The sequence below is a fragment of the Chamaea fasciata genome, unplaced genomic scaffold (assembly GCF_029207755.1).
Source record: "Chamaea fasciata isolate MVZ Bird 193981 ecotype frontalis unplaced genomic scaffold, bChaFas1.0.hap1 SCAF_5, whole genome shotgun sequence".
Taxonomy (NCBI): domain Eukaryota; kingdom Metazoa; phylum Chordata; class Aves; order Passeriformes; family Sylviidae; genus Chamaea; species Chamaea fasciata.
In genome coordinates, this window is record NW_027094090.1 from 66,244,960 (window position 1) to 66,266,163 (window position 21,204).

General features: G+C 51.8%; 1 protein-coding gene across 1 annotated transcript in view; it reads left to right on the plus strand.

Moving 5' to 3' along the window:
* The first annotated feature begins 1,909 nt into the window (after positions 1-1,909).
* Positions 1,910-21,204, plus strand: part of B4GALNT3 (beta-1,4-N-acetyl-galactosaminyltransferase 3) — a 56,716-nt gene continuing 37,421 nt past the window's right edge. Inside the window, exon 1 of the mRNA XM_066184239.1 lies at positions 1,910-1,974. Within this exon, the coding sequence (XP_066040336.1) occupies positions 1,944-1,974 (31 nt within the window). The 5' untranslated portion in view covers positions 1,910-1,943. The remainder of the gene's footprint in view (positions 1,975-21,204) is intronic.

Below are 21,204 nucleotides of genomic sequence, written 5' to 3' on the forward strand. Positions count from 1 at the left end.
GCACACTGCACACAGTGAGGATGACAGAGGGGGAGCTCTGGGGACGCACTCCTGTGACTTGGGATGCCTGTAAGACTGCTAGTAGACTTGAGATAAAAACAATTATGTGAGGTGGTTTTAAACATCGCTGCCAGAATCTTATTCCTGGACATCTGTTCTTTCTGCAATGAATAAGTGGTCCAAAGTAAGTTATTTTAAGTAGAGTGCAGAGCTATTTAAGTTTATGACTTCACTTTTTATTACACATTCAGATTAATTTTGTTTTTAATACTGTTCTGTTGTAACTATATTTTAACAGATAGTACCATGCCATAGTCATTTCCTTTTCTCCAGAGGCAAGAGCTTTTCTGTATCACAGCACAGTTGCATCAGGAAAAAGTTTGTTTCTTTAGGAGTCAACAGTGCTCCTGTTAGCCTCTACTTTCACTTTTCCCTTCCCTCCATTTTAGTACAATGTTCACTAGAGAAAAAATATGATTACTTATTTTAATATGCAACAAAGTGCAGTTATTAATTTTCAAGTATAAGGTTGTTCGTTTAAGAAATGCAGAAAACTTTCTGCTAAGAATACATCATTCAATTCTCAATCTTTAAATGGTAAACAAAGTTTAATTTAGATCTGTATTCATTACACACTTTCCCTACTATTTTCTGCCTTTTTTTAAAACAAATATAAAAACTTGGCTTATTTCTCTCATGCTGGATAAACCTCAAACCAACACACCACCAAAAAACTCTTAACAGGGTCGTGCCCTGATGAGAGTACTGCCTTGTAATGATTAAACTGCAGTTTCCCATTTTTAGTTGTGTGGGTACTGCTGGTGTCTGGCTACTGGCAGCCCTTTCTGTTTGCACTGGAGGAACTCTCCCCCATTATTCAGTCTCGGATGGTGGAAGTGCATCTGCTGCCTCAAATGGGGTAGGAAGGAGGAACACGAGCATCGCATCCTCCGAAGCTGCACACCGGACCTTGTGCCAGGGAGGCTGAGGAGGCCCAAGGGCAGAGCCACTCACCAGGTGTTTTCTCCCATTTTCCTTCACGGAGAAGGAATCCAGTTTGCAGCCTCCAAGACAGCTTGGTGCTGTGAATGAAACTAAAGCACGGGAAGGATGCTGAGAAGCCACTTCGAAAGGGACTTGAGACATATAAAGAAGCAGCAATTTCACCCGGGGAAGGTCCTGGTCGTCCCGTAAGCCTCTGACATCCTCCCGCTGAGGGGTCTGACCATGTACCATCGCATCAGCTCAGCTGCTTCAGAGAGCAAGTCTGGAGGCTCCAGCAGCCCTCTTCCTCCTCACCGAGCAATGCACTTCTGAGTACGTACACCTGTTGCACCAGGCGAAAGACACTTGAACGTGGATTCGGCTGTGTGTAGTAACAGCGTTGATTTGAATCGTCCCCTGTCGTTCTACTTCCCTCTCGGCAGAGGAGTTACGGTCTCCCGTCCCCTCGCGCGGGGCATGCACCGACGCTCCGGCAGGCGCGGAGAGCGGCCGGGCCGGGAGGTTTGGAGCTCCCTCCGCCGCCGAGGCGGCTCTCTGCTGCGGGCGGGAGCGGAGCCCCGGCAGCGCCGCCCGGGTGGCCCCGCGGGGCGGGGGCGGCGGCGGAGCGGGCCCGGAGCGGCGGCGGGGGCGGCACCGCCCGCACCTGGGCCCGCCCCGGCAGCGCAGGGGGAGCGGCGGGGCCGTGCGGCCGCGGCCAGCGGCATGTCCCGGGCCGGCGCCGGCGGCGGCAGCGTGTCCCGGGCCGGCAGGAGCGTGTCCCGGGCCGGCGGCGGCAGCAGCAGCGGCACGTCCCGGGGCCGCGGGGGCCCGGCGCCCTGAGCGGCGCCATGCGGGGCCGGCTGCTGGCGCGGCTGCGGCGCCGGAGGCAGCTGCGGCTGCTGCTGGCCCTGGGCGCGCTGGCCCTGGGGCTCTGGGCCGCCTACCTGGAGCTGGTGGCGATGGCCGGCGGCGGGGCTGCCCCGGAGCGCAGTGAGTGAGCCCCGGGAGGGGAGGGGAGGGAGCGGGGTGCCGTCCCTGGCGGCCCGGGCACCCCGCGGTCCTGCGGAGCCCCGGCGGTGGCCGCGGTGGGAGCCGGGCTTTGGGCGCCGGGGGGTCCCTTTCCTGCCTCCGGCCTGCCGGCTCTACCCCCGCTCTGTCGGGACACCTCCCCAGATGTGACCGTGCCCGCAGCCACGGCTTTGAGACGTCTCCCGTTCTTGCCCCGGTGCGAGCCCGGGAGGCGGCAAAGATGCTTTGAATGCGGCTCTGATGCGAGAGAAGCGGGGAATGCGTACCCTGGAGAGGCGCTCCGCCCGCCGCTGCCGGGCTCGCTTTGTGCTCGCTTTCGGGAGCGCAGCGGGGCTCAGGGAAAGCGCGGTGAGCTGCGCTGGTTTTTTCTGGAGTAGAGGAAAAGTCTGTCAGTGTCGTGTGGCTTTTTACGCTTCTCTTTTCTGAGTTACAGAAAAGTTTCAATGGCTCGCGGTTTTGTAAAAGACTGGGATGTTGCTGCTGGATTTTAAACAGTATCAGTGCTTGGTACTAAGTTTAAAAATACGTTTTCAACTACGTGTTAGTGTTTAACTGTTTATACTTTCCAGTGTATTGGTCCTTTCATTACGTGTTAGAAACATCCTCAGTTTTACTCCCACGAGTCAGGCTTGGTTTCAATCTTAAAGCTTTGGACTGTGGTTGTGCAAGGAGCATCATGAATGTCTACTCCCACAAAGTCCATTACAGGACTTCAGCTTTCACATTTCTTCTGTATTTTACGTGATATTCAGGCTTAAAACACGTATTTTTTGTTCCGGCAGTGTAACACACCTGATTTCTTTGGCTAGGATAAACCTCTTTTTATGCCTGGTGGAACGAGAAGATGAATTGTCCTCTGAGTCTGCTTTGCATTACATCTTTCATGCAATCTCACCGTGCCTTTTACTGTACCTCACTTGGGCAGAACCCCACCAAAAACGATTTGTACAGGTGGGCAGAAGGCTTGTGTAGAGGCAAGGGAGAAAAGAAGTGAGAAGTGTTTAAAGTAGTGGTTATGAGGAGAGAGGGGCTGAGTCAGGTGTTTGGAGTTGAACAGCTGATGGTCCTTTCACTGCCAGCTGTGCAAAGGGAGAAGGAGGGGGTGGGAGAAGTGGGCTGAGGGAGTGGGGGCAGCAGAGATGTGCAGGAGAAAACAACTTTTCCAGTGAATTGGGTTCTTCTCTTTGCTTTAAGACAGGGTTATTTTTGCCTCTCTGTTATAAAAGTCATGCTGTTCTAAGACTGAAACTGGAAACAGTGAGATGACTACAGTTACTACCAACTAAAACAGAACACGCACAAAATAAATGCATTATATTAAAGTTCAATTACATAAAACTCCAGGTTCTCCCAAATCCACCAGAGACTTTGCTGCTCATTGCAAGCAGAAGGTATTTAAATGCTGCTGGAAAGGGTGGGAGGGTAAAATCCTCTGGCAGGCAGTTCCTCACGGCTCAGCATCACAGAGGGCTGTGTCACACTGGGCACTTGGTGTCATGTTTTCTTGGCCTTGTAGCCAGAATCCTGGAATCTGCTAACAGGAGGAAGGTTAATCTGTGACCTTCCCCACCCTTCCTCTTGCCCTGCTACCTCTAAAAGCTTGTTTTGTTTTAAGAGAAATCTGAGCAGAAGATAAATAGTATTTGTTTTCCTTTGGCTGCTAAAACCAAGGAATGTTTTCTTCTCTGGGGACAGGGACGGCTTTTTGTGACTCCATGTGGTGTCATTTTCCAGGATCCCAGGAAGCTGGTGTGGGGGGAGTGACTCTGCAAGTAATTAATAGTTTTCTTCTTGTTCCTGCATTGTTTTCTGTTGCAGGTCCCAGGTGGGAGCCCTATTGTAGGTCACTCCTGGGACCGACCAAGAGCTGCCCCCTCAGCTTAGCTGATACAGCACCCTCCCCAGTTATTAATGATAAAATACAAAAGCTGGTTATTGGGCAGTCGCTCCAGGCACAAGGCTAAAAGGCTCCTTCATTGGGGCCAGAAAGATGGAAAGCTGCTGGGCTTGAAAGATCTACAGGAGATGACTGTTTCCATCTCCTGTGTCTGTAATGGAGTTCCTTCTTGCCTGCCTAAAAGGCGCTGTAGTCCAGCCCGTGTATGTTTTTCTCTTTCCAGGGAAGTGATTCCTCCTCTTGCAAAGCTGAGGGGACTCAGAGAAAAGACTACTTTTCCTCTCTGCCATGCATGAGATGGAGCACAGGCCCCTCTGATGGCCCCACACCATCCCTGCTTTCAAGACAGTGTCTTAGAGCAGTTCTCCAGGTGTGGTGGATCCTCCTGAGCTCTATGCTCCTCTCCTCCTCCTACCCCCCGATCAGTGTCTGGTGGAGAGAGCAGATGCCCAGGGGTGGGTGTTTGAGTAAGTGATGCTTAAAATTTGGGGCCCTGACTGTCCTCTCTGAGGTATTTGCAGCTCTGCTGTGCAACAAAGTCAAGCATATAAAATAGCTTGGTTAAAAGTGAATGAGGAATCCAGGAGAATAATCGTCAGCATCCATTTGCATTCATGATGCTTCATCACCGTGTGCTGGGAGAGTCTCTGGCAGGAGGTAAATTGGCTGTGATGTTAAAGTCAAAGCTTGAGGGATCAGCCTGAGGTGCGGAACTCGTGCCTGGTGTACACCATGCCTTGGGATTTCTGTGTGCCAAAGCTGATGTGGGAAGCTGAGCTTTCAGGGAGGTTGGGATGGGCTGGACAGGCACAGAGAGGATAGTGTGGGCTCTTGTGCGTAATGTCTTTCCTTTGAAGGTGATGCTGAAATGAGCAGTTGGTCAAGGGAAAAAACTTGTTCTTTTTTCTTGTGATGTGAGTATATTAAGGTGATATTCCTACACGTTCTTCCCAGGGAGCCTTGTTGGCAGGACTGTTTGTTCGTGGGTAGCAGGGTGTTTCTGTTGTTGTGGGGTAGCCTTTTTGTTCCTTTTTTTTTTTTTTTTTTTTAAATTGAGCATGTTTGGCTGGTTTGCTGCCCTATAGGTGTTTATAGGGATCTTTAACATGTTTACATCTGAGGGAAGGGAAACAAGCAGGCTGCAGTGAGCTGTGCACACTCTCCTCACACGAAATGTGGCCTGTTGTCATCCAAAACAAGTTGTAACAGGCAGGACACTGCCTCCCTGCCAGGAAAGCCAGGAGCTGGAGACAGTCTGTTTACTGCTGCTCTGACAGGCACTAACCTCTCTGGAGTGGGCTCTCCACGAGGTATGGTTTCCTCATCTTTACGAGCTGCTACACAGCACGCTTTGCTCCTGCTGGAGATGGGGAAACTTTATTATTTCAAGGGTGAATGAGGCGTTGGGGAGGGAGAAAACACAGAGGTCTGGGGAGCAAGTCCTGCATCCGGCCTTTACTGCTGTAACGCGGTTCCTTGGCAGCAGGGATGGAAGGGACAAGGGCAGGGAGAGGTCTTTCCTCAGGGAAAACCCTCTTCCCAAAATACTGACACTCCCCAGAGCTGCTGCAGTGCTGTTTGGATGGAAAAGGTGGTGGGTCTGACAACTCCCTCTGTTTTTCTCTTCTGTGCCCAGCAGTGCCTTGTCTTGCCCACCTGAGCAGAAGGGTTTGACTGAGGGGGTGAGGCTGGTGTCAGTGGGCTGTGTTTGCAGGCAGGATGGGCAGCAATCCCCCTCTGCTCTGAAATCTTGTGTCAACACAGTAAAAGCAGCCCCATCCCTGAAGAAACTTGGAGGTGAGGTCATTCCCAGCCACTGCTGTGCAGAATCTGTTTTTTTCTGCTGCAGAGACCATGACAATTTCAGGAGCCTATAAACCATTTGCACTGATTCCTTTTATTGCAGGTGTGTGTGTCACACTGAGCCAGGCACAAGGAGCGTGTTCAGGGTTAGGTTGGAATCCTGCGAGGTGCAGCTTGTAGGAACAAGGAGTTGGGGGCTCCTTTTTTAACCTGCCCTTCCCAACTGCTTCAACCTGCCCCTGTTCCTCCACATTTTATTCTTGTGAGCAAAGAACACGGGGGGTGTGTTATCTTCCTGTCCTGGACTGTGTTAGTGGTTTGTGTCTCACTTAGGTTTTCAGGCTGCTGCTTTTCTGTCTCAGGAGTGCACACTCCCACTCTCTGAAGTGGAAAATAGGAGGGGTTCAGAAGAACCCGTGGAAATGTGCAAATGAAGACATCCTTATGGCAAGACTTCCAACTCCCCGGTATGTACATCTTCAGTCTCCCTCTGCTCTCCCAGGACACTGGCTTTTTAGTGTGGCTGCACCGGTGAGCTCTGACCTTCAGGCACCCAGGCCCCTGAAATGCAGGGCGAGGTGCCCGAGTACTGCTGTGAGTGGGCAGGTGTGTGTGTGGGGGGGAAGAGTATCTGGTGAAGCTGGACATTTCATGCAGTGTATCAACTTCCTCCTCTGCCTGGGTGCCCCAGGAGGAGCACACCTACAGCTGCAGGTTCACTCATGCCCAGGGGCTGCCTCCTGCGATCCCTCCTCACACGCAGGCTGACCAGCCTGGGCACGCCGGTGTCCTTCTCCTGCAGAGCCGATTGCCCCCAGGTTCCTCAGTGCACCTGGGGAGAAACGGGGCCCTGTGGTGTCTGAGGGGTGTGTTTCCTGTCTGTGCAAGCTGCAGGCATCCCCCTCAAAGCCCATCCCGGCTGAGGGGAATGCCTGTCATACCCGAGGCTTGCAGTGTTTCTGTGCTTGGAAGGACGCTGGTGTCCCTGCACCGTTCCCAAAGCGCATGGTGGGGTCCGGGCTGGGCCCTGCAGGGCTCAGGGGCACTGCCGGGGCTCAGGGCAGCCCCCCTGCAGGGTGAGCAGAGGGGCTGGGGCACCCTGCCCTGGTGTGTAAGGAGAGCCAGCATCCCCAGGCCCGTGTTGGCTGCACACTCTGCTTCCACGGGCCGCAGGGACGGTCCAGGCTTACGGGGGCCAGAGCGGATCCCCCGCAGCTTGCTTTGCTCTCTTCATTTTTGTTCTCTGATGCTGCAGTGGGGAAGCCCAGGCCTCAGGCTGGCTGTGCCGTGCTTGTCCTGGGCCAGTGCATCCCTGCAGCGCTGCTGGGGCACGTGCTCAGGTGGGTTCTCAACCTGGCGCCTTCTCACCACTTGACTTGAAGTCGGGTGGGTGCTCGTTTCCTTGGAACTCGGCCTGCACTTTGTCTGGCCTCAGCAGATCCCCAAATAATTTGCCAAGATTACATGTTACCTTTATAAATAAGCTCTCGTGTCATCTCATGTACTCGTGTTAGCTCTGACAGATTTCTGTAGTGGTGTGCCAAAACAGCATGTATTCCTGCACACACCTTCCTGTGATGAGCTGGGATCTCAGAGGGGTGCCCTCCTGTGTGCCCCCACACGGGGTTGGCAGAGTTCTGTCCTCTGTAGAACATCGGGAGATGTTTCTGTGTGCTGCAGTAACAGAGAGGCTCTGCCTTCTCTCACCTGCAGCTTCAGGCCGATGTGAGGGAAGGGGGACATCGTCTTTCATCTGGTGGTTTGTAATTACTGACATGTGCAGGGTGGAAAAAGGCAGGATGCTCTCCTGAGGACAGAGCCTGCCTTGTAGGTTCTCCAGCTGGGGAGTGCAGTAATGATGGGGTTCTTTCTCCAGTGCTTACAGTGCTAGCCTCAGGAATTTATATATTTTGTTGAGTTTCCCTTTCTTATTTGTTGCTCTGCACTGATGTTACCTCTTACTGTCACTTCCCAATTCCATGGCTTTTTTTGGGCTTGCAGTAATAGCTGAGAAGGACTTTCCAGAAAAGGAAATAAGCTGGCTTTATTTACATGTGGTGTGAGATTTCAGAAAGACCCGTGTGCCTTGGGTGGAAACAGTTGTGAATCTGGGCCTTGGATACTCACCCTTTTCATGGTGTTAGAAATCCACAGCCTGTGTGTGCCCTGAGCTGAGCCAAAGTACACTGGGATCTTGACCAGAGCTGCTCTGTATTTCTGTTCTTCTGAGAAGACCTTCCCATGCCAAAGTGCAAAGGCCTTGATGTTCCTGATCTGGAGAGAGTTCCTGATCCTTTAAGATGCTTGGGTGGTCTGGGATTATGCTGCCATTAAGTTTTTCTAAGACATCACAGAAAAATCATTGGCGTTGCCATAATAAATAATTTAAATCAACTACACGGGATAATAATATTCAGGTAGTCAGTCTTTGGGATGTTGAATCATTTCAGACAATCTAAAGCTTGCTGGGTGGACTTGAGTCCCCTTGAAGCATCAGTGCCCCTCAAAGGTCCCTAATTCTGATTTTATAATTTCCCAAGGCTTAGTTATTTCAGCATTCTCTGACTGTTTCCCATTTGAGTTGTCACGGGGGTTTTTTGAGGGAAAAAAGGGTCAGTGTGGGTTTTTTCCCAACTTCTATAAGAAGGGGATTGAGCTGTCACAGAGTATTTTAGAGTGCAGGTCTGATACCCTTACATGGCAGAATTGTCACATCTGGGGCCGTTTTTCCTTTTCCATGCCACTGTTTTCCATCAGATACAAATGGTAAATCCCAGGCCTTTGCATCATCCATGGGACTTTCCTTCCTTACTCCAGTGACCTCGATGTTAATTTTTGACAGTTCAAATATTCTTGGGTTGTTTGGTTTTTTTGCCAGTTGGGAATTGACAGCCAGTGCTAGTCAGTAGTGTAAAATCCCTGAATACACATCAGAGGCTTGACTGTAACAGGCACGTGTCATCTTTTTGATTTTCTTTTCCTTGTGAGCATTAGGAACCAGTAGCCTTGCATGGGAGCCCGTGTTTCACTGAAATGTGTAAATTCAGACTCACTAAACAGTAGTTCGCTGTCACTAACTGTTGTATTCCATTTTCCAGTAAAAGTGTTTGATCTGTGTCATCACCTGTGATGGCCACAGAATTGCCTAGGGGAGTTCTCTCGCAGTGGGGATAATCTGCATTTATGATATGTGAGGTTTTTTCCAGCATTCTAGATAAATCTTGCTGCCTTCCTTGAAGGGGCTACTTATTTATTTCCGTGTCACTAGCTTGGCCCATAGATTTGGAGTTGGCAACTCGGACAGCTTCCTCAGTGCTGCTGCTGAGTTCAGATATCCACAGCCCTTCTGGTAAATACTTCACTTCCCAATTTGGTTTTATTTATATTTCGTAATGCAATTTTCTGGAAAATTGCAGTAGTCATGTCTGGGTGCTATTAACCCTATCTGAGCTGCAGAGCAGAGTTTGTGATGGGCTGAGAATATCCTGTCCAGAGCAGCCTGTACTAACAGCCTGCCTTGCCTGCTGCAGCAGCTCGCTCTGCAGAAGCTGCCACAGTCCATGTTTTGTTGTAAGCCGGCCAGTTGGGAGCGTTTTGTTTGTTTTCCATCAAAAAAATGCAAAATAAACAATCTGCCAAAACCGAGTTTTCCCAACTGTAATTTCCAGAGGCGTACGTTGGTAATAATTACCTGCCTTACATAAGGAGTAAATAGCAATTGCAAAATGAGACTTCTCCTGTGTCTTGAAAACATCAGTGCATGCCTGTGTCAGAGTAAATTCTGCGATCAGCAGCTCTGCCCCATAGTCTGCCCTCTCATACCAATGGGAGGGAGGAGTTAGCTGCATCTACTTGGAAATTCAGAGTAACATCCAAGCCAAGGGGTTAAGGACGAAGGCATTATTAAGTTCTTTCCCAGCTCTCGTGTTGCTGCTTCTTCTTGTTAGGGGAGCAGCAATAACAAAGGCAGTGAGGCGGCTTGTTTTCAAATCTGGAGTAGAGCAAGGGTGAGCTTGCAGAGGAAGGAAGGGCAGGCAGCTCCAGGCCTGTGTGGGACTCGAGTTGTGCCAGCACAGCGGGCAGAGGGAGCTCGGCCTCGTCCCCCTCATCCCCTGCCCTCCCTCGGGGTGCCCAGGCCGTGCTGCTGAGCATCTGCAGGGAGTGCATGGGGGTCACAAAGGACCACGCTGCCCCTGCTGCTCCCCAGAGGGAGAATCCCAGCGCGGGCTCAGGAGGAGGCTGCAGCTGCGGGCAGCCCTGGAGGTGGTGTCACCCCCAGGAAAGGGGCTTCAGCACCCCCGGCCTCTTCCTTCTCTCACAGCAGAGCATCCTTCGTGCTACAGGTGTCCCAACTTCCCGAGCAGCCCTCCTGGGCCCTGTGCAGTGAGCCACCTCCCTGCCTGCTGTCCTGGGCGCTGGAACTGCAGGGGCTGTGCCTGCTGACCCACAGATCCCTGAGCTTTGAGGCCCTCGGGGTCCGAGGGTGTTCACAGCAGAGGGGTCCCCCGGCAGCAAGGCAAGGGGGTGCTCAGTCTTTGTGGGAAGGCAGATGGTAGCTGTCAGTCACGTGGTAGTGGTGTAAATATCTGCGTGGGTCTAAATTCCTATGGGTTCTAGAAAGGCTTTCAGTGCTAAACACAGCCTGAACAGTGGTTTGTGGGAAAAGGTCTTGCCAAGTTGCTGCTTGGTTTGTCTCCACGGGCTGGCTGGACCGCCAGCTGTAGGCACCTCAAGCCCCAGAAGTGGTTTGGTATCCACCATCACTCTCCTCTCCCCTCTCAGGCAGGGGCAAAGCCCTCTTTACACAGGTGTTTAATTATTCAGGACCTGAGCAGTCGGGTTTGTGGGATGAGGAGCATGGCAGAGCTTGTTCCATCACCTTTTTTCGCCCGTGTGCCTTGGCTGCTCCATCCCTGTCACCGATTCCCAGGGCCATTCCTGATCCCGCTTTTTTTCAGCTGCTTCCTCAGTCAGGAAGGACTTTGTAGGTTGCAGAGTTGAAGGACAGCGGTACTGCTCCGTGTTGTGCTATGTTGGGAGCTTATTTGTACTTGAAAAGACGTATTCTAATTCTGTCTCTGCTGTTTTGGTTGGTTCTTCTTCAGGGAATTGGGCACACTTTGTGGGACCGGGGCTTGACAGAATTTAACCTTGGTAAGTGGGTGTTTTCCTTTTCCATGGAATTTCTGGCTGCAGCTGACGATCTGTGTTTACTTGTTCATGTTGCTCACCTGCCCCGGTAGCGGGGCTGAGATTGTCAGCACTGAGCCTCGGTTGAATTTGCTTTTTCTGCCAGTGCCTTTCATCCATTGGCAGTTTCTCTGCTGCTGGCACGGCGCTGCTCACCTGCACCGAGCCTGCAGCTAGCGAATTCCTCCTTTCCCCCTGTCTGCGCCCTCCTCTCCATCCCCGCTGCCATGCGGGAGTGCGGGTGTTGCTGGCACCGCTGTGCACCTGCGATTGCTCCGGGCATTCCGCCCCTCCCTGCGGCTCCCTCCAGGCTTTTCCAGGCACACCTGCCGGGCTGGCGCCTCTGGCTGCGGTGGGGCAGAGGGTCCCTGGCGCTGCTGCTGGGGCACGGGAGGTGCTCTCCCTCTGAACTCCTGCTGCACCCTGCCTCGGTCTGGCCGGTATTATTTCAGTTCGCCTGCGCCGTCTGATCGCTGTCTGCATTCCATCAGCCCCAGCCGTGCCGGCCGATTTCCTTTGCTTTGCAATTTCTGATTGCCTTGCCAATTAACTCTGGCTCTTCCAGTACTCTTTCTTGAGTGCTTTTTCCCCAAAACTCCATGCTTCCCAAAAGGCGTGACTGCCTGGTTTTGTTGTTGGTTTTTTTCCCTGTTTTTGTTTATATTTTTATTCTTTGTAACTTTTGTTTTCACCTTTTTCTTTAAACTTTGTTTGGATTCGATACGAGACTTAGGCAGATCAAGGGAAGGAAAGAAACATTTTAGCAAGCTCATCTGCACCTCGTGCAGAAGTAGAGGAAGAAAGAAAAGTGGAAGGTAAAAGCAGCAGAAGAGGAAGCATTTGCAAGTACAGATGACAGAAATTATTTAAGAAAAGTTAGGAGTGGCCAAAAATGGGACATAGATGAGTGTCAGAGCAGAGTGAGCCACTAAAATCTTCTAATGTGGAAGGAGCTGAAAGCTAGATTAGGAGCAAATACTTGGGATTTCAGTGGAGCAGAGAGGCTGGAACAGAGGTCAAAAAGACACATGTAGAAAGAGGAGGGCACAGAATAAACCACTGCTTTAGGTTTAAAAAAGGTGGAGGAAAATACAGGGATAAAAGTTACAGAAGCTTGTAGGGATCATAAGCAGCTCTATCAGGGTGGTTAAGAGTGTATTTGGGGTCATAAGAGTGTTTGGTGCCTTGAAAATCAGTGGCTTGGTGGCTTTTTGCTGTGGTTAGTGTCTGCTGAGACACCTGGCTCCCCTGGGTAGGCACTGTGCTCAGTGTGCAGATGCTGCTCTTGACTGGCACGGTGTGGTTACCCCTTTTGTCCTGGGTGTCAAACGAATGCTCAGCACTTTGCCAGCTTTTTCTGCAGAAAAAGGATTTGCTAATGTAGTCAGGATTTTTTAATGTATCCCTCCTCATTTACAAAGGCTGTAAAGTCCCTTTACTCTAGGTACAGTGAAAATTGAATAAAAGATGCTTGGTTTGCACATAGTCCTGTGGTTCATGGTCAGGTAGTGTTTAATCCAGAAACTCTCTGAATTTGCTGAGGTATGTGCTGCCTCTCCTCCTTTCCTAGTCCTCAGGGCTCCCTTTCTGTCTTGCTGTGGCTTTTGGGGGTTTTCCTCTTGCACAGAGGGAGAGGTGTTGTTTGCTGGAACCAGTGCAAGTTTGCATCCTGACACGGGGGGAAATCTCCCTGCTCATCTCCCACCGCAGGCAAGGACTGCAGCGCTGCAGACTCGGCAGGGAGGGCATCCCACCCTGGGTAACAGCTGTGGGCAGGCAGTGTGCTGGAGAAGGGACCGTTATGGGAAGGAGCCAGAGCAGGCTCTGCTGTGAGCAGCGTTTGCACAGTGATGCTTGTTCAGCACGGCACGCTGGCATCCAAGGTGCTCCGGCTCCAGGACTGTCCGGGAGCGTAAAACTCACGGGATCCTGGTGCAGGTTTGCAGCCTCAGTTCCTCCTCCGGGCAGGATGGGAGCCCTGCCTGGCTCCGGGAGCAGATCCCCTGGGAGCTGCAGTTTGTCCTTGTCCCATCTCTCAGCAGTGGGGAGGGATTTACTTCATCCGCCCAGCGTGGCACCCCTGCCCACCCCTCCTCACCCTGAGCTGCCCAGCTTCCCGCAGCGCCTGAGCTCTGCTGCCTGCCTGGAGAGCCCCAGGATAAAATTAGCAGGGAGCTCTTCCCTTGCCAAGTGCCGTGTGTGACCCAGCTGGGCTGGCCTGGCGGGGGAAGAGGAAAAGGCTCGTGGATCTCTGCATGCAGAGCACCCCGCTGCCTCCCAGGAGGGTCCTGCCAGGGCTGGGGAGATGCTGGAGCAGGTGAGACAGCAGGGTATTGCCAGCACAGTCCTGGGAGACGGTAGGAAATCCTGATCCTCGGAGCTCTGTTTCCTTCTTGTCCTCCCTTGGAATATCACATAAACAGCCGGGGAGGCCAGCTCCTGCTCCTGGACACCTTCAGAGCTTCAGGCGTGTCCTCCCTTGTGGAGAGGTGTTCTGGGCAGATGAGGGGTTTGGCTGCCCTATGGTGGTTAGTGTATTCACCACTGCCACCCTGCCAGAAGAAGCTGCTGGAGATTTCAGTGTCCCCAGTAGCTGCCCCCCCTAAATGAGAGCTTGTCTGCTCTCTATTGCAGTCTGGCCTGCAGCAGGAGTGGCCTGGTGGTTGCAGCACAGATGTGGGTGGACAGGGGCGTAGGCCAACAAGCTGCTTCACCCTCCTGTGCCTCAGTTAGGCTCTGTGTCAAAGGTGTCAGTGACAGTTGCTATTTATTCTTTTGAAATGTTTCATGTCCGTGAGTGGGAAAGCATTCACTGGGCTCCAAATGCCAGGGGAGAGCCTGTCGTTTCATTATTCTGCTGGAGCCAGCCTGCTGGAACAGCCCTGCTGGCTTGGCTTCCCCAGGTGTGCTGCCACCCTGCCTCTTGCGAGGCAGCTCTGCTATTGTGTGTACAGCAGGGCAGGAACTTCTCTGGGCGCCCAGAACACAGACCTCACCTCTGACCTTTCCCAGCCATTGCACTGAACTGCACAGCCCGGGGCAAAAACACGGGTGGAAGAATGCAGCTGAGGTGAGGACTTGGTCTTTAAGCCCTGCTCTTTTTCCAAGGCCCTGGGGTAGGGCTCTCTGCAGCTGGTGCAAGGGCAGCACGGTGGCAAAGTGTGACCATTGCAGGCACAGCTACTGAGGGGTTTGCGCATTATTGGGGCTACTGGTTTTGCTGGAAAGGTTGGTTTGCCTGAAACCCAGCAAGGTGAAGAAAGCACCGCTTCCTTTCACTGCAGGCTGGGGGAGAAGGTGGCTGTGTCTTGCTCTTGCCCCCTCACACGAGTCTGGCAAGTCCTAGTGGAGGGTTTTTTCCTGCTGCTGGCACCCCACGCTCCTGGCAGCCCCTGGCTGTGTGTGCTGGCAGTGGGAGTGCGGGGGGCTGGGGATGGAGCCATGCTGTGGGGCGCTGGCGCTGCTGGGCTGGGGGCTTGAGGCGTTTGTGTCACTTCAGCTCACAGGCCTGAGAGGATGGACTTCCCTTTTCCTAGATGAGTCCTGTTCTGTGGTGGAAAAGTGGCTTTTTCCTGCACTTGCTGGTAACAGTGAGAGGGACCTCCTTGCCCTTAGTGATCAGCATTTACTGACAAGTGGCTAAAGTGCTTCTTCCATGTTCCCTTCCCCTTGCTGAACTCTGCTCTGATGCTGACTGCTGGCAAAAATACAAATCTCTCACCAGACAGCCACTTGAAATGGCCTGCCCTGGCTGTCTGAGGCTGTCCAGGAGGAGCCTGTGTTCCAGCTGGGCTCCCTGTCTGTGCCAGCCGGGCTGTGAGCATCCCTACCCTGCAGTGCTGGGGAGGTGCAGTGTGACATAAGTGCTTTTGGCAGCGTGCAGTGGGCTCCCCCCTGCCCTGGGGAAGGGATTGGGAAGGGCCTGGTGCTTCCCTGGAGCTGGAACAGTCTGCATTGCCAGCACTTGGGCCCGTGCAGGAGGGCTGGAGTACGGCTTGGAGGGTGCCCCATGGCCTTGTTTGTTTAAAATCCACCACTGCAATGTTTTGCTGCCTCCCCTCTGGAGAGCTGGGCACTCACAAGGTCTGCAGAGATCTCTGCTCAAAGTTAAGCTGCTAAAATTCACGGAGATGCCTTCCTTGGGCTCGGCAGGTCCCAGGACTGTGTACAGTTCTTGTCTCACACCCTGAGACTGGAGTGGTTCGAGTGGGTGACCTGCTGTTCTTTCCTGAGGGTGGTTCATTGGCAGGCTGAGCAGGACCCCTGTATCCCCTGGTGTTACATCTGGGTGTATTTTTCTAGCTGCAGAGTGAAATGAAAAGGCAGCTTAAGGCTTTAGTCCCTGGAAAGCTTTTTTGGGAGAGTGGAGCTTCAGTCATTGCTTGGCTGAGGGTAGAAGCCCCAGGAGGACAGCTCAGGTATTTGATGCTGGGCTGGTTCTCAGATCAGGCAGTGCTTGTGGGGGAGTCTACCACAGCAAGCATATGAAAGTTAAAGTTTAAAAAAACCTAAGAAAAAAGAGAATGAGAGGAAGTGCTGATAGTGAGGAGTAAAGCGTTTGAGCCATCACTGTGCTTGTAGCAAACACTCAGGACAGCCCTGGCCACCTTGGCAGGACAAGGCAGAGGCATGAGGCTTTAGTGATTTTTCTCACCAGTGTGGTAGATCCATTTGTGCAGTTGGAGGCACGTAAGTTTTCATTTTTCTTTAATGCTTTCAGGTTTTGCCAGCTATGTCTGTTGTGGGTGCCTGGGACTTGTCATTTCACTACATGGCTTAAATGAAACCATACAATTCCCCTGTGTACACTTCCTTTTAAAAAATGCAGATTTTAAAAATTGCTATTATTATTTAAAGTAGATGCGATGGTACTGTCTGGATCTGTAGCTTTGTGAAGAACTATAATTTTATTCTCTTGCAGGTGTGTGTATCTCAGGTTCTAAAGGCACGTTCTACATGCAGAGGGTCCCTGTGTGCTCTGAGCACTACGAAACCAGCCCAGAAACTCAGAAACAGCAGTCGAACCTCCCGAGAAAACAAAGGCCTAACCTAATTCTGCATGGTGTGCCAAGCAGCCTCACGATAATGCACCTTCCAAACGTCCCGTGCTCCAAAGGCACCTGTGTTCCTTCTGTTTGCTGAGCACATCTAATCAAACCTGTTTGTTCCAGGTTGAGAACTGTTGCTTCTTATCGGAGGAATTGCTGTACTTCCCTTTGAGATGCTTCAGGTGGCCGGGGAATTTGATGCCGAGCTCCTCTGCTGGGGAAATTTTACATGCACTTCACTAGCCAGGGTGGTCTGGGTGGAGCTGATGTGTAATGACACATCCAGTTGCAGCTCTTTCGTCTCCACTCTGAGCCACAGTGTGGAGATGAGGCGAGGGTTTTGGCAGCTAAGCAGCGTGCTGCTGCTCTTAAACAACATGCTGACAGCGCTCGGTGAATTGTTTTAAAGACCAGGGGCACATCTTCAATGCCAGCTTTGCTGTTCTGCATAAAAGCCTTGCAGGCTGCAGTGGTTTGTTTCCTTTGTGTGGAGCCAGGGTGTGGGAGGCTTCATTACACTCTGCCCTGATGTCTTAGGATTACAGTTAATGTTCAGCCTGGGATTCATGGGTTCAGTCGTGGATGCAGTGTGAAAACATTGTGAGTGATACAGGCCATCTCCTGCGTTTGCTGTCCACCAGAGGAGCAAGTGCTTTCAGACGCTTTCTTTCCACCGTTGGTCCCTTGCTGCCGTGGGGTTTCTCCTGTTGCCCTCCCTGGTGGTAGGCAGGGATGTCTGTGTGGGTGCTCACGCAGTGAAGGCACCACGGGTGAGACTTGGGGAAACAGCTCGTGCCCGCTCCGTGCTGCTGTCTCCCAGAAAAACTGCCCCACTGTACATTTGTGGGCACATCACAGGTGTGTGCTGCGGGTCCCGTACCAGCTCCCTGCCCAGGGAAAGTCGGCAGCACCTGGATAACCCCACCTGTGCCTCAGCGATTGCAGCACTTGTTTTTTGCAGCACCTCTATGTTGTTGTACCAGTTTCCCCCTCCTCCCTCCTTCCACACCCAAAGCCCCGCATCGCTCTGCTTCTCCTTGCCAAACTTCTCTCCTCCTGCCAAGAGGCGTCCCTTCATCTCTGAGGCTGTCCACCCACGTCGTGTCCCAGCTTCCCGTTCCTCCCCGTGCTCTCTGGGCGTGTGGATGTGCTCCCCACACGTTCACTCCTCTTCACGCATACCTGTCCACCCCAGCATGCAAGTGCCTGCTTGCTGCTGACCTCGCCTACTTGGTGCTGTCTCACTGTGTTCCCCTGAACGTGTTCATGACTCTGGCAGCCTTGCTGTCTCCTGCCAGGCTCCCGCACAGCTGCAGCATGTTGCAGCCCTTTTACCTTCTGGGATCCTTTAAAGCGGAGAGCAACGTTGATGTATGTGAGAGGTCAGATCCTGGAATAAGTAAGCCGTGACATGGCCATTGCAAGTTTCCTTTCTAGGGCTGCAGGCGTGCATTTACATTTCAAATTCTTCCGCTGTCCCACACCATGTCCTCCCCTGGAGGGGTGGCACTGTATGGAACAGAAGGGTTAGGATGTGCAGAGCTCACAGCTGGGAGTCCCCGGGGAAGAATTGAGGAGCAAACACATAATGCAGGTGTCATGGTGGGAGGCTACTGTAGACCTCCCAGGAAGGACAGCGACACCGACAGATTATTCTTTGGGGAGTGAAGGGAACACTTCCAAGTCAACTGCCCATGTCCTTGTGGGGAACTTCCGCTTGCCAGGAGTTAACTGGGAGCATCACACAGGTGGTACAACCTGGGTACAACCAGGAGATCCAGAAAAACTGGATGGCAGCTTCATGGAACATGTCCTGAGGGAGCTGACTTGGAAGGATGCCCTCCTTGATCTGCTGCTTGTCTACAGAGAGGGTCTCATTGCTGGAGTGGGGATTGGTGGCCATCCCGGCCACAGCGACCACAAAGTGATCAAGTTTAAAATCTCTGTTGGCAGGAGGAAAAGTGCCAACAAAACCTCAGCTCTGGACATGAGGAGAGCAGATGGCAGTCCAAATGACTTCCACACGGGACTGGAAGGGACAGTAAGTAAATTTGCAGGCCATACAGAGCTGAGAGGAGCTGCTGACTCCCCTGAAGGCAGAAAGGCACTGCAGGGAGACCTTGCCATAGCAGAGGGCTGGGCAGTCACCCAGCATGTGAAGTTCAGCAAGGGAAAGTGACAGAGTTTCCCCCGGGGTTTGCTTTAGGCAAGCCAGTCTTGCCTCAAAGAACTCCTGCAGGAGGGGAGCAGAGGATGCCACGATGGGATGTGAACTACAGGAAGCACCTGCTTGCCATGGTGGAACTGGATGGCCTAGGGGCACCTGGGTTTGAAACAGGGCCCTGGAAGTCTGGGTGTGCCTGGGGCTGCTCCCGAGGCCATTTACTGGTCAGCCCTTGCAGGAGTGTAAAAGGTCAGGACTTCACTTCAGGGTCCAAACGCTGTTCTCAAAACTCTGCTGCTCAGGGGAGCGCCTCCAGATTCACCAGAGCTCTTCTGAGCCCAAAGGCTCAGAAATCTCATACAGCCAGGCTGTATGAGATTTGAGGTGGTCAAACTGATACATCCTTCATCTGCATAACTGGATCCCTCTGAGTTACCAAGACCTTGGAGTTACTGGAGTTGTTCGGAAAGGCCACAATGAAACCAGACACCTTGCACCTGAAAGTGAAAAATACCAGGAAACCTCTTTCAGAAATGGTCAGGCAGGCTCTGCTCAGGAGGAGAAGTGACCAGGAGTCACTCACTGGTCTGAATGGTAAAAAATTGGCCGTGCAACAAAGCTTGTCTGCCTGGCTTGCTGCAGCTCATCAGAACATAAATAGAGTGAGGCCGGGGCTGGATGCAAGCCCACGGCAGCCAGCGGCCGGGCTCCCACTGGGCTGCAGCCAACGTGGGCCACAGCAGCTTTGTTTAAAAATGGAAGGGAACATAAACAGGCAGGACTGAGCTCTGACATTGCCTTGAACCCAGATCCATCTCTGTCTGGGGCAGAGCAGCTAGCTCTGTGTGCTTTGGTGCTTGGGGATATCGTGAGGTCTCAGAAGGACCAAGGGGAAGGAACAGCAGAGGTGGCTGAGGCAGAAGAGCTGTTCTTGTGACAGGATTTACATGTGTAAAATACCTGTGTCCTTATTTTTTTCCCCTGTGAAGAGTGCCAATGCCGGTCCTGCAGCAGCATTCAAAGTGGCTCTAGAGATGGGATCAGTCTCTCGATTTCCCCCAGCACCATGCCATTAATGGGAGTTACACCATGGACCTGTAAAGCGGTGTTTGTAAAATCGGTCTATTGTGTGTGTGCTGGGTAATCTCAGCGTAGTTAATCCAGTGCTGTAGGAGCCAGTGATGCAAGTGGTGTGGCTGGTATTTTTTTTTAAGGGTTGGATAATTTTATGACTGATAGTAACACTTGCAACTATGCATGGTAAGAGTAATTACAATTTGTGCTGCAGGGCATAAGCTGACTGTTTCTTTAGGTCATCAGGACTTTTTTCTTTTTCTTTTTTTTTTCCTTCTCTGTAAAGTAGTACAGCTGAAGGTACTTTTGAAGGTTGTTTTCTTCTACCTTTTAAACATTCGATGTTGGCTGCTGGTCAAAGGTGGATTATCTGATGGGATGAACCAATGGCCTGATCTGCTAATTACTAAATTCCTACGTAAGGCTTTTATTTCCTGCACAGTGAGGTACTGTGCATGCACTGGGACTTCTCAGAGAGATCCTTTTTTGTAAGATGGAGTTAAAGCACCAGCTCTGGTCCCTAATTGAAACCAGCAGCATTCAGTGAGTTTGGGCCATGTCTGCCTGCTGAGTAGCCCTAGGCAGGCCTCTGTGGTTTCTGTTCCGTGCACAGGAACTGCATCTCTGCCAGAAGGTCTCAGAGTTGAGTGAAGAAGTGGCAATAGATAACCTACCGTATTTATTTCACTTTGTTTGCTTGTGCAGCTTCCAGGAGCAGATCAAAATCTTCCTGGCATGTATTTGATATTGGTTAGCAGATGTATGGGCACTGCTTTTTCTTTTTTTATTTTCCTCCTGATCTGGCTAAGGCTAGCCTCTAGACAATCCAGGCCTGTTGTGAATGCCTGCAAGAAGTGAATTAAAAACTGGCCCTCTCTGAGTAAACCAAAATATGGTTTGAAAATACGTTGGGGTTGTTTCTTCCAGGGTGGTTCAGTCGCTCAGAAAACTGGAAGAAGGCTACTTTAATTACTGGGAAGATGAGTGGTAAAAAGAATCCCTTTAATGTTGCTGGTTGTGGCCGCTTGGTTTTGCCCTGTTCCCTCCACTCCTGTAGCTGTGCAGCTCCGTACAAACTGTATACAGCTGTGCACACAAAGGAGCAGCTGGGCAGTTTGGACCATTGGGCAAAATCCCTGGTGGGTGATGCTTTTGTTTTTAAAGAGCAAAAAATAATCTGGCTTGGTTTTCCAGCTTGTGGTTTGCAGCACCATTGGTTAGAAAACATCCTTTCGATATAAGAGCAGAGTGAACTGGAGTAAGCTGCTAAAAAGAGAGAAAACACAGGATACTGAGATGCTGTCCTGTATGCCCTCTTTGACTGTAATTGCATTTTGGCATCTCACGGGTCCTGTTTAAAGTCTGCACGTCGAGTTGCTGAACAAATGTGCTCCCTGAGGCTCCTGCTTTGCTTGTGGTGTTGAGGCAGTCGGGATTTCCCTTGGGGCTTATGCTTTTGTCTCAGGTTCGCAGGTACCACAGCCTCTCCAAATCTGCTCCCATCAGTCTATTAGAGGTCAGTGCTACATTTGTCACACTGGGCAGGGGAAAGGACTGGCTTTGCTGTGAGAATTGTGACCCTCCACTGAAGGACAGGAGCGCTGAGAGTTGCCCCAGGCTTTTGCAGCAGGTCAGGAGTCTGCAGGGCCCTTTGTGTCCATCACACTCAGCCCCTGCTGGAGCTCGCTGTAGTGGTTTAATTGGTGCTTTTCTCATGTCGGGGATGGGGAAGTCCTGGGTGGAAAGAATAGCTTATAATTTTTTTTCATACGACAGTTACTCTTTTTCCTCTTCATCCTTGCTTCTTTTCTTAGATTTTCCCTGGGGTGAGGGGCGAGTCACAAAATCTGATGGGCTTTTGTGAGGAGAGCCTCGGGCAGCAGGCAGGGAAGGACCAGGGAGTGGCAGCTGGTCCCTCGGGAGCAGCCCATGGTCACCAGATCAAAGTGATGCTGCTGGATCCTGCCAGGGTTCTGAACCCGAGGTGCTGGCAGGGGCTGGGGCAGCTGGGGAGA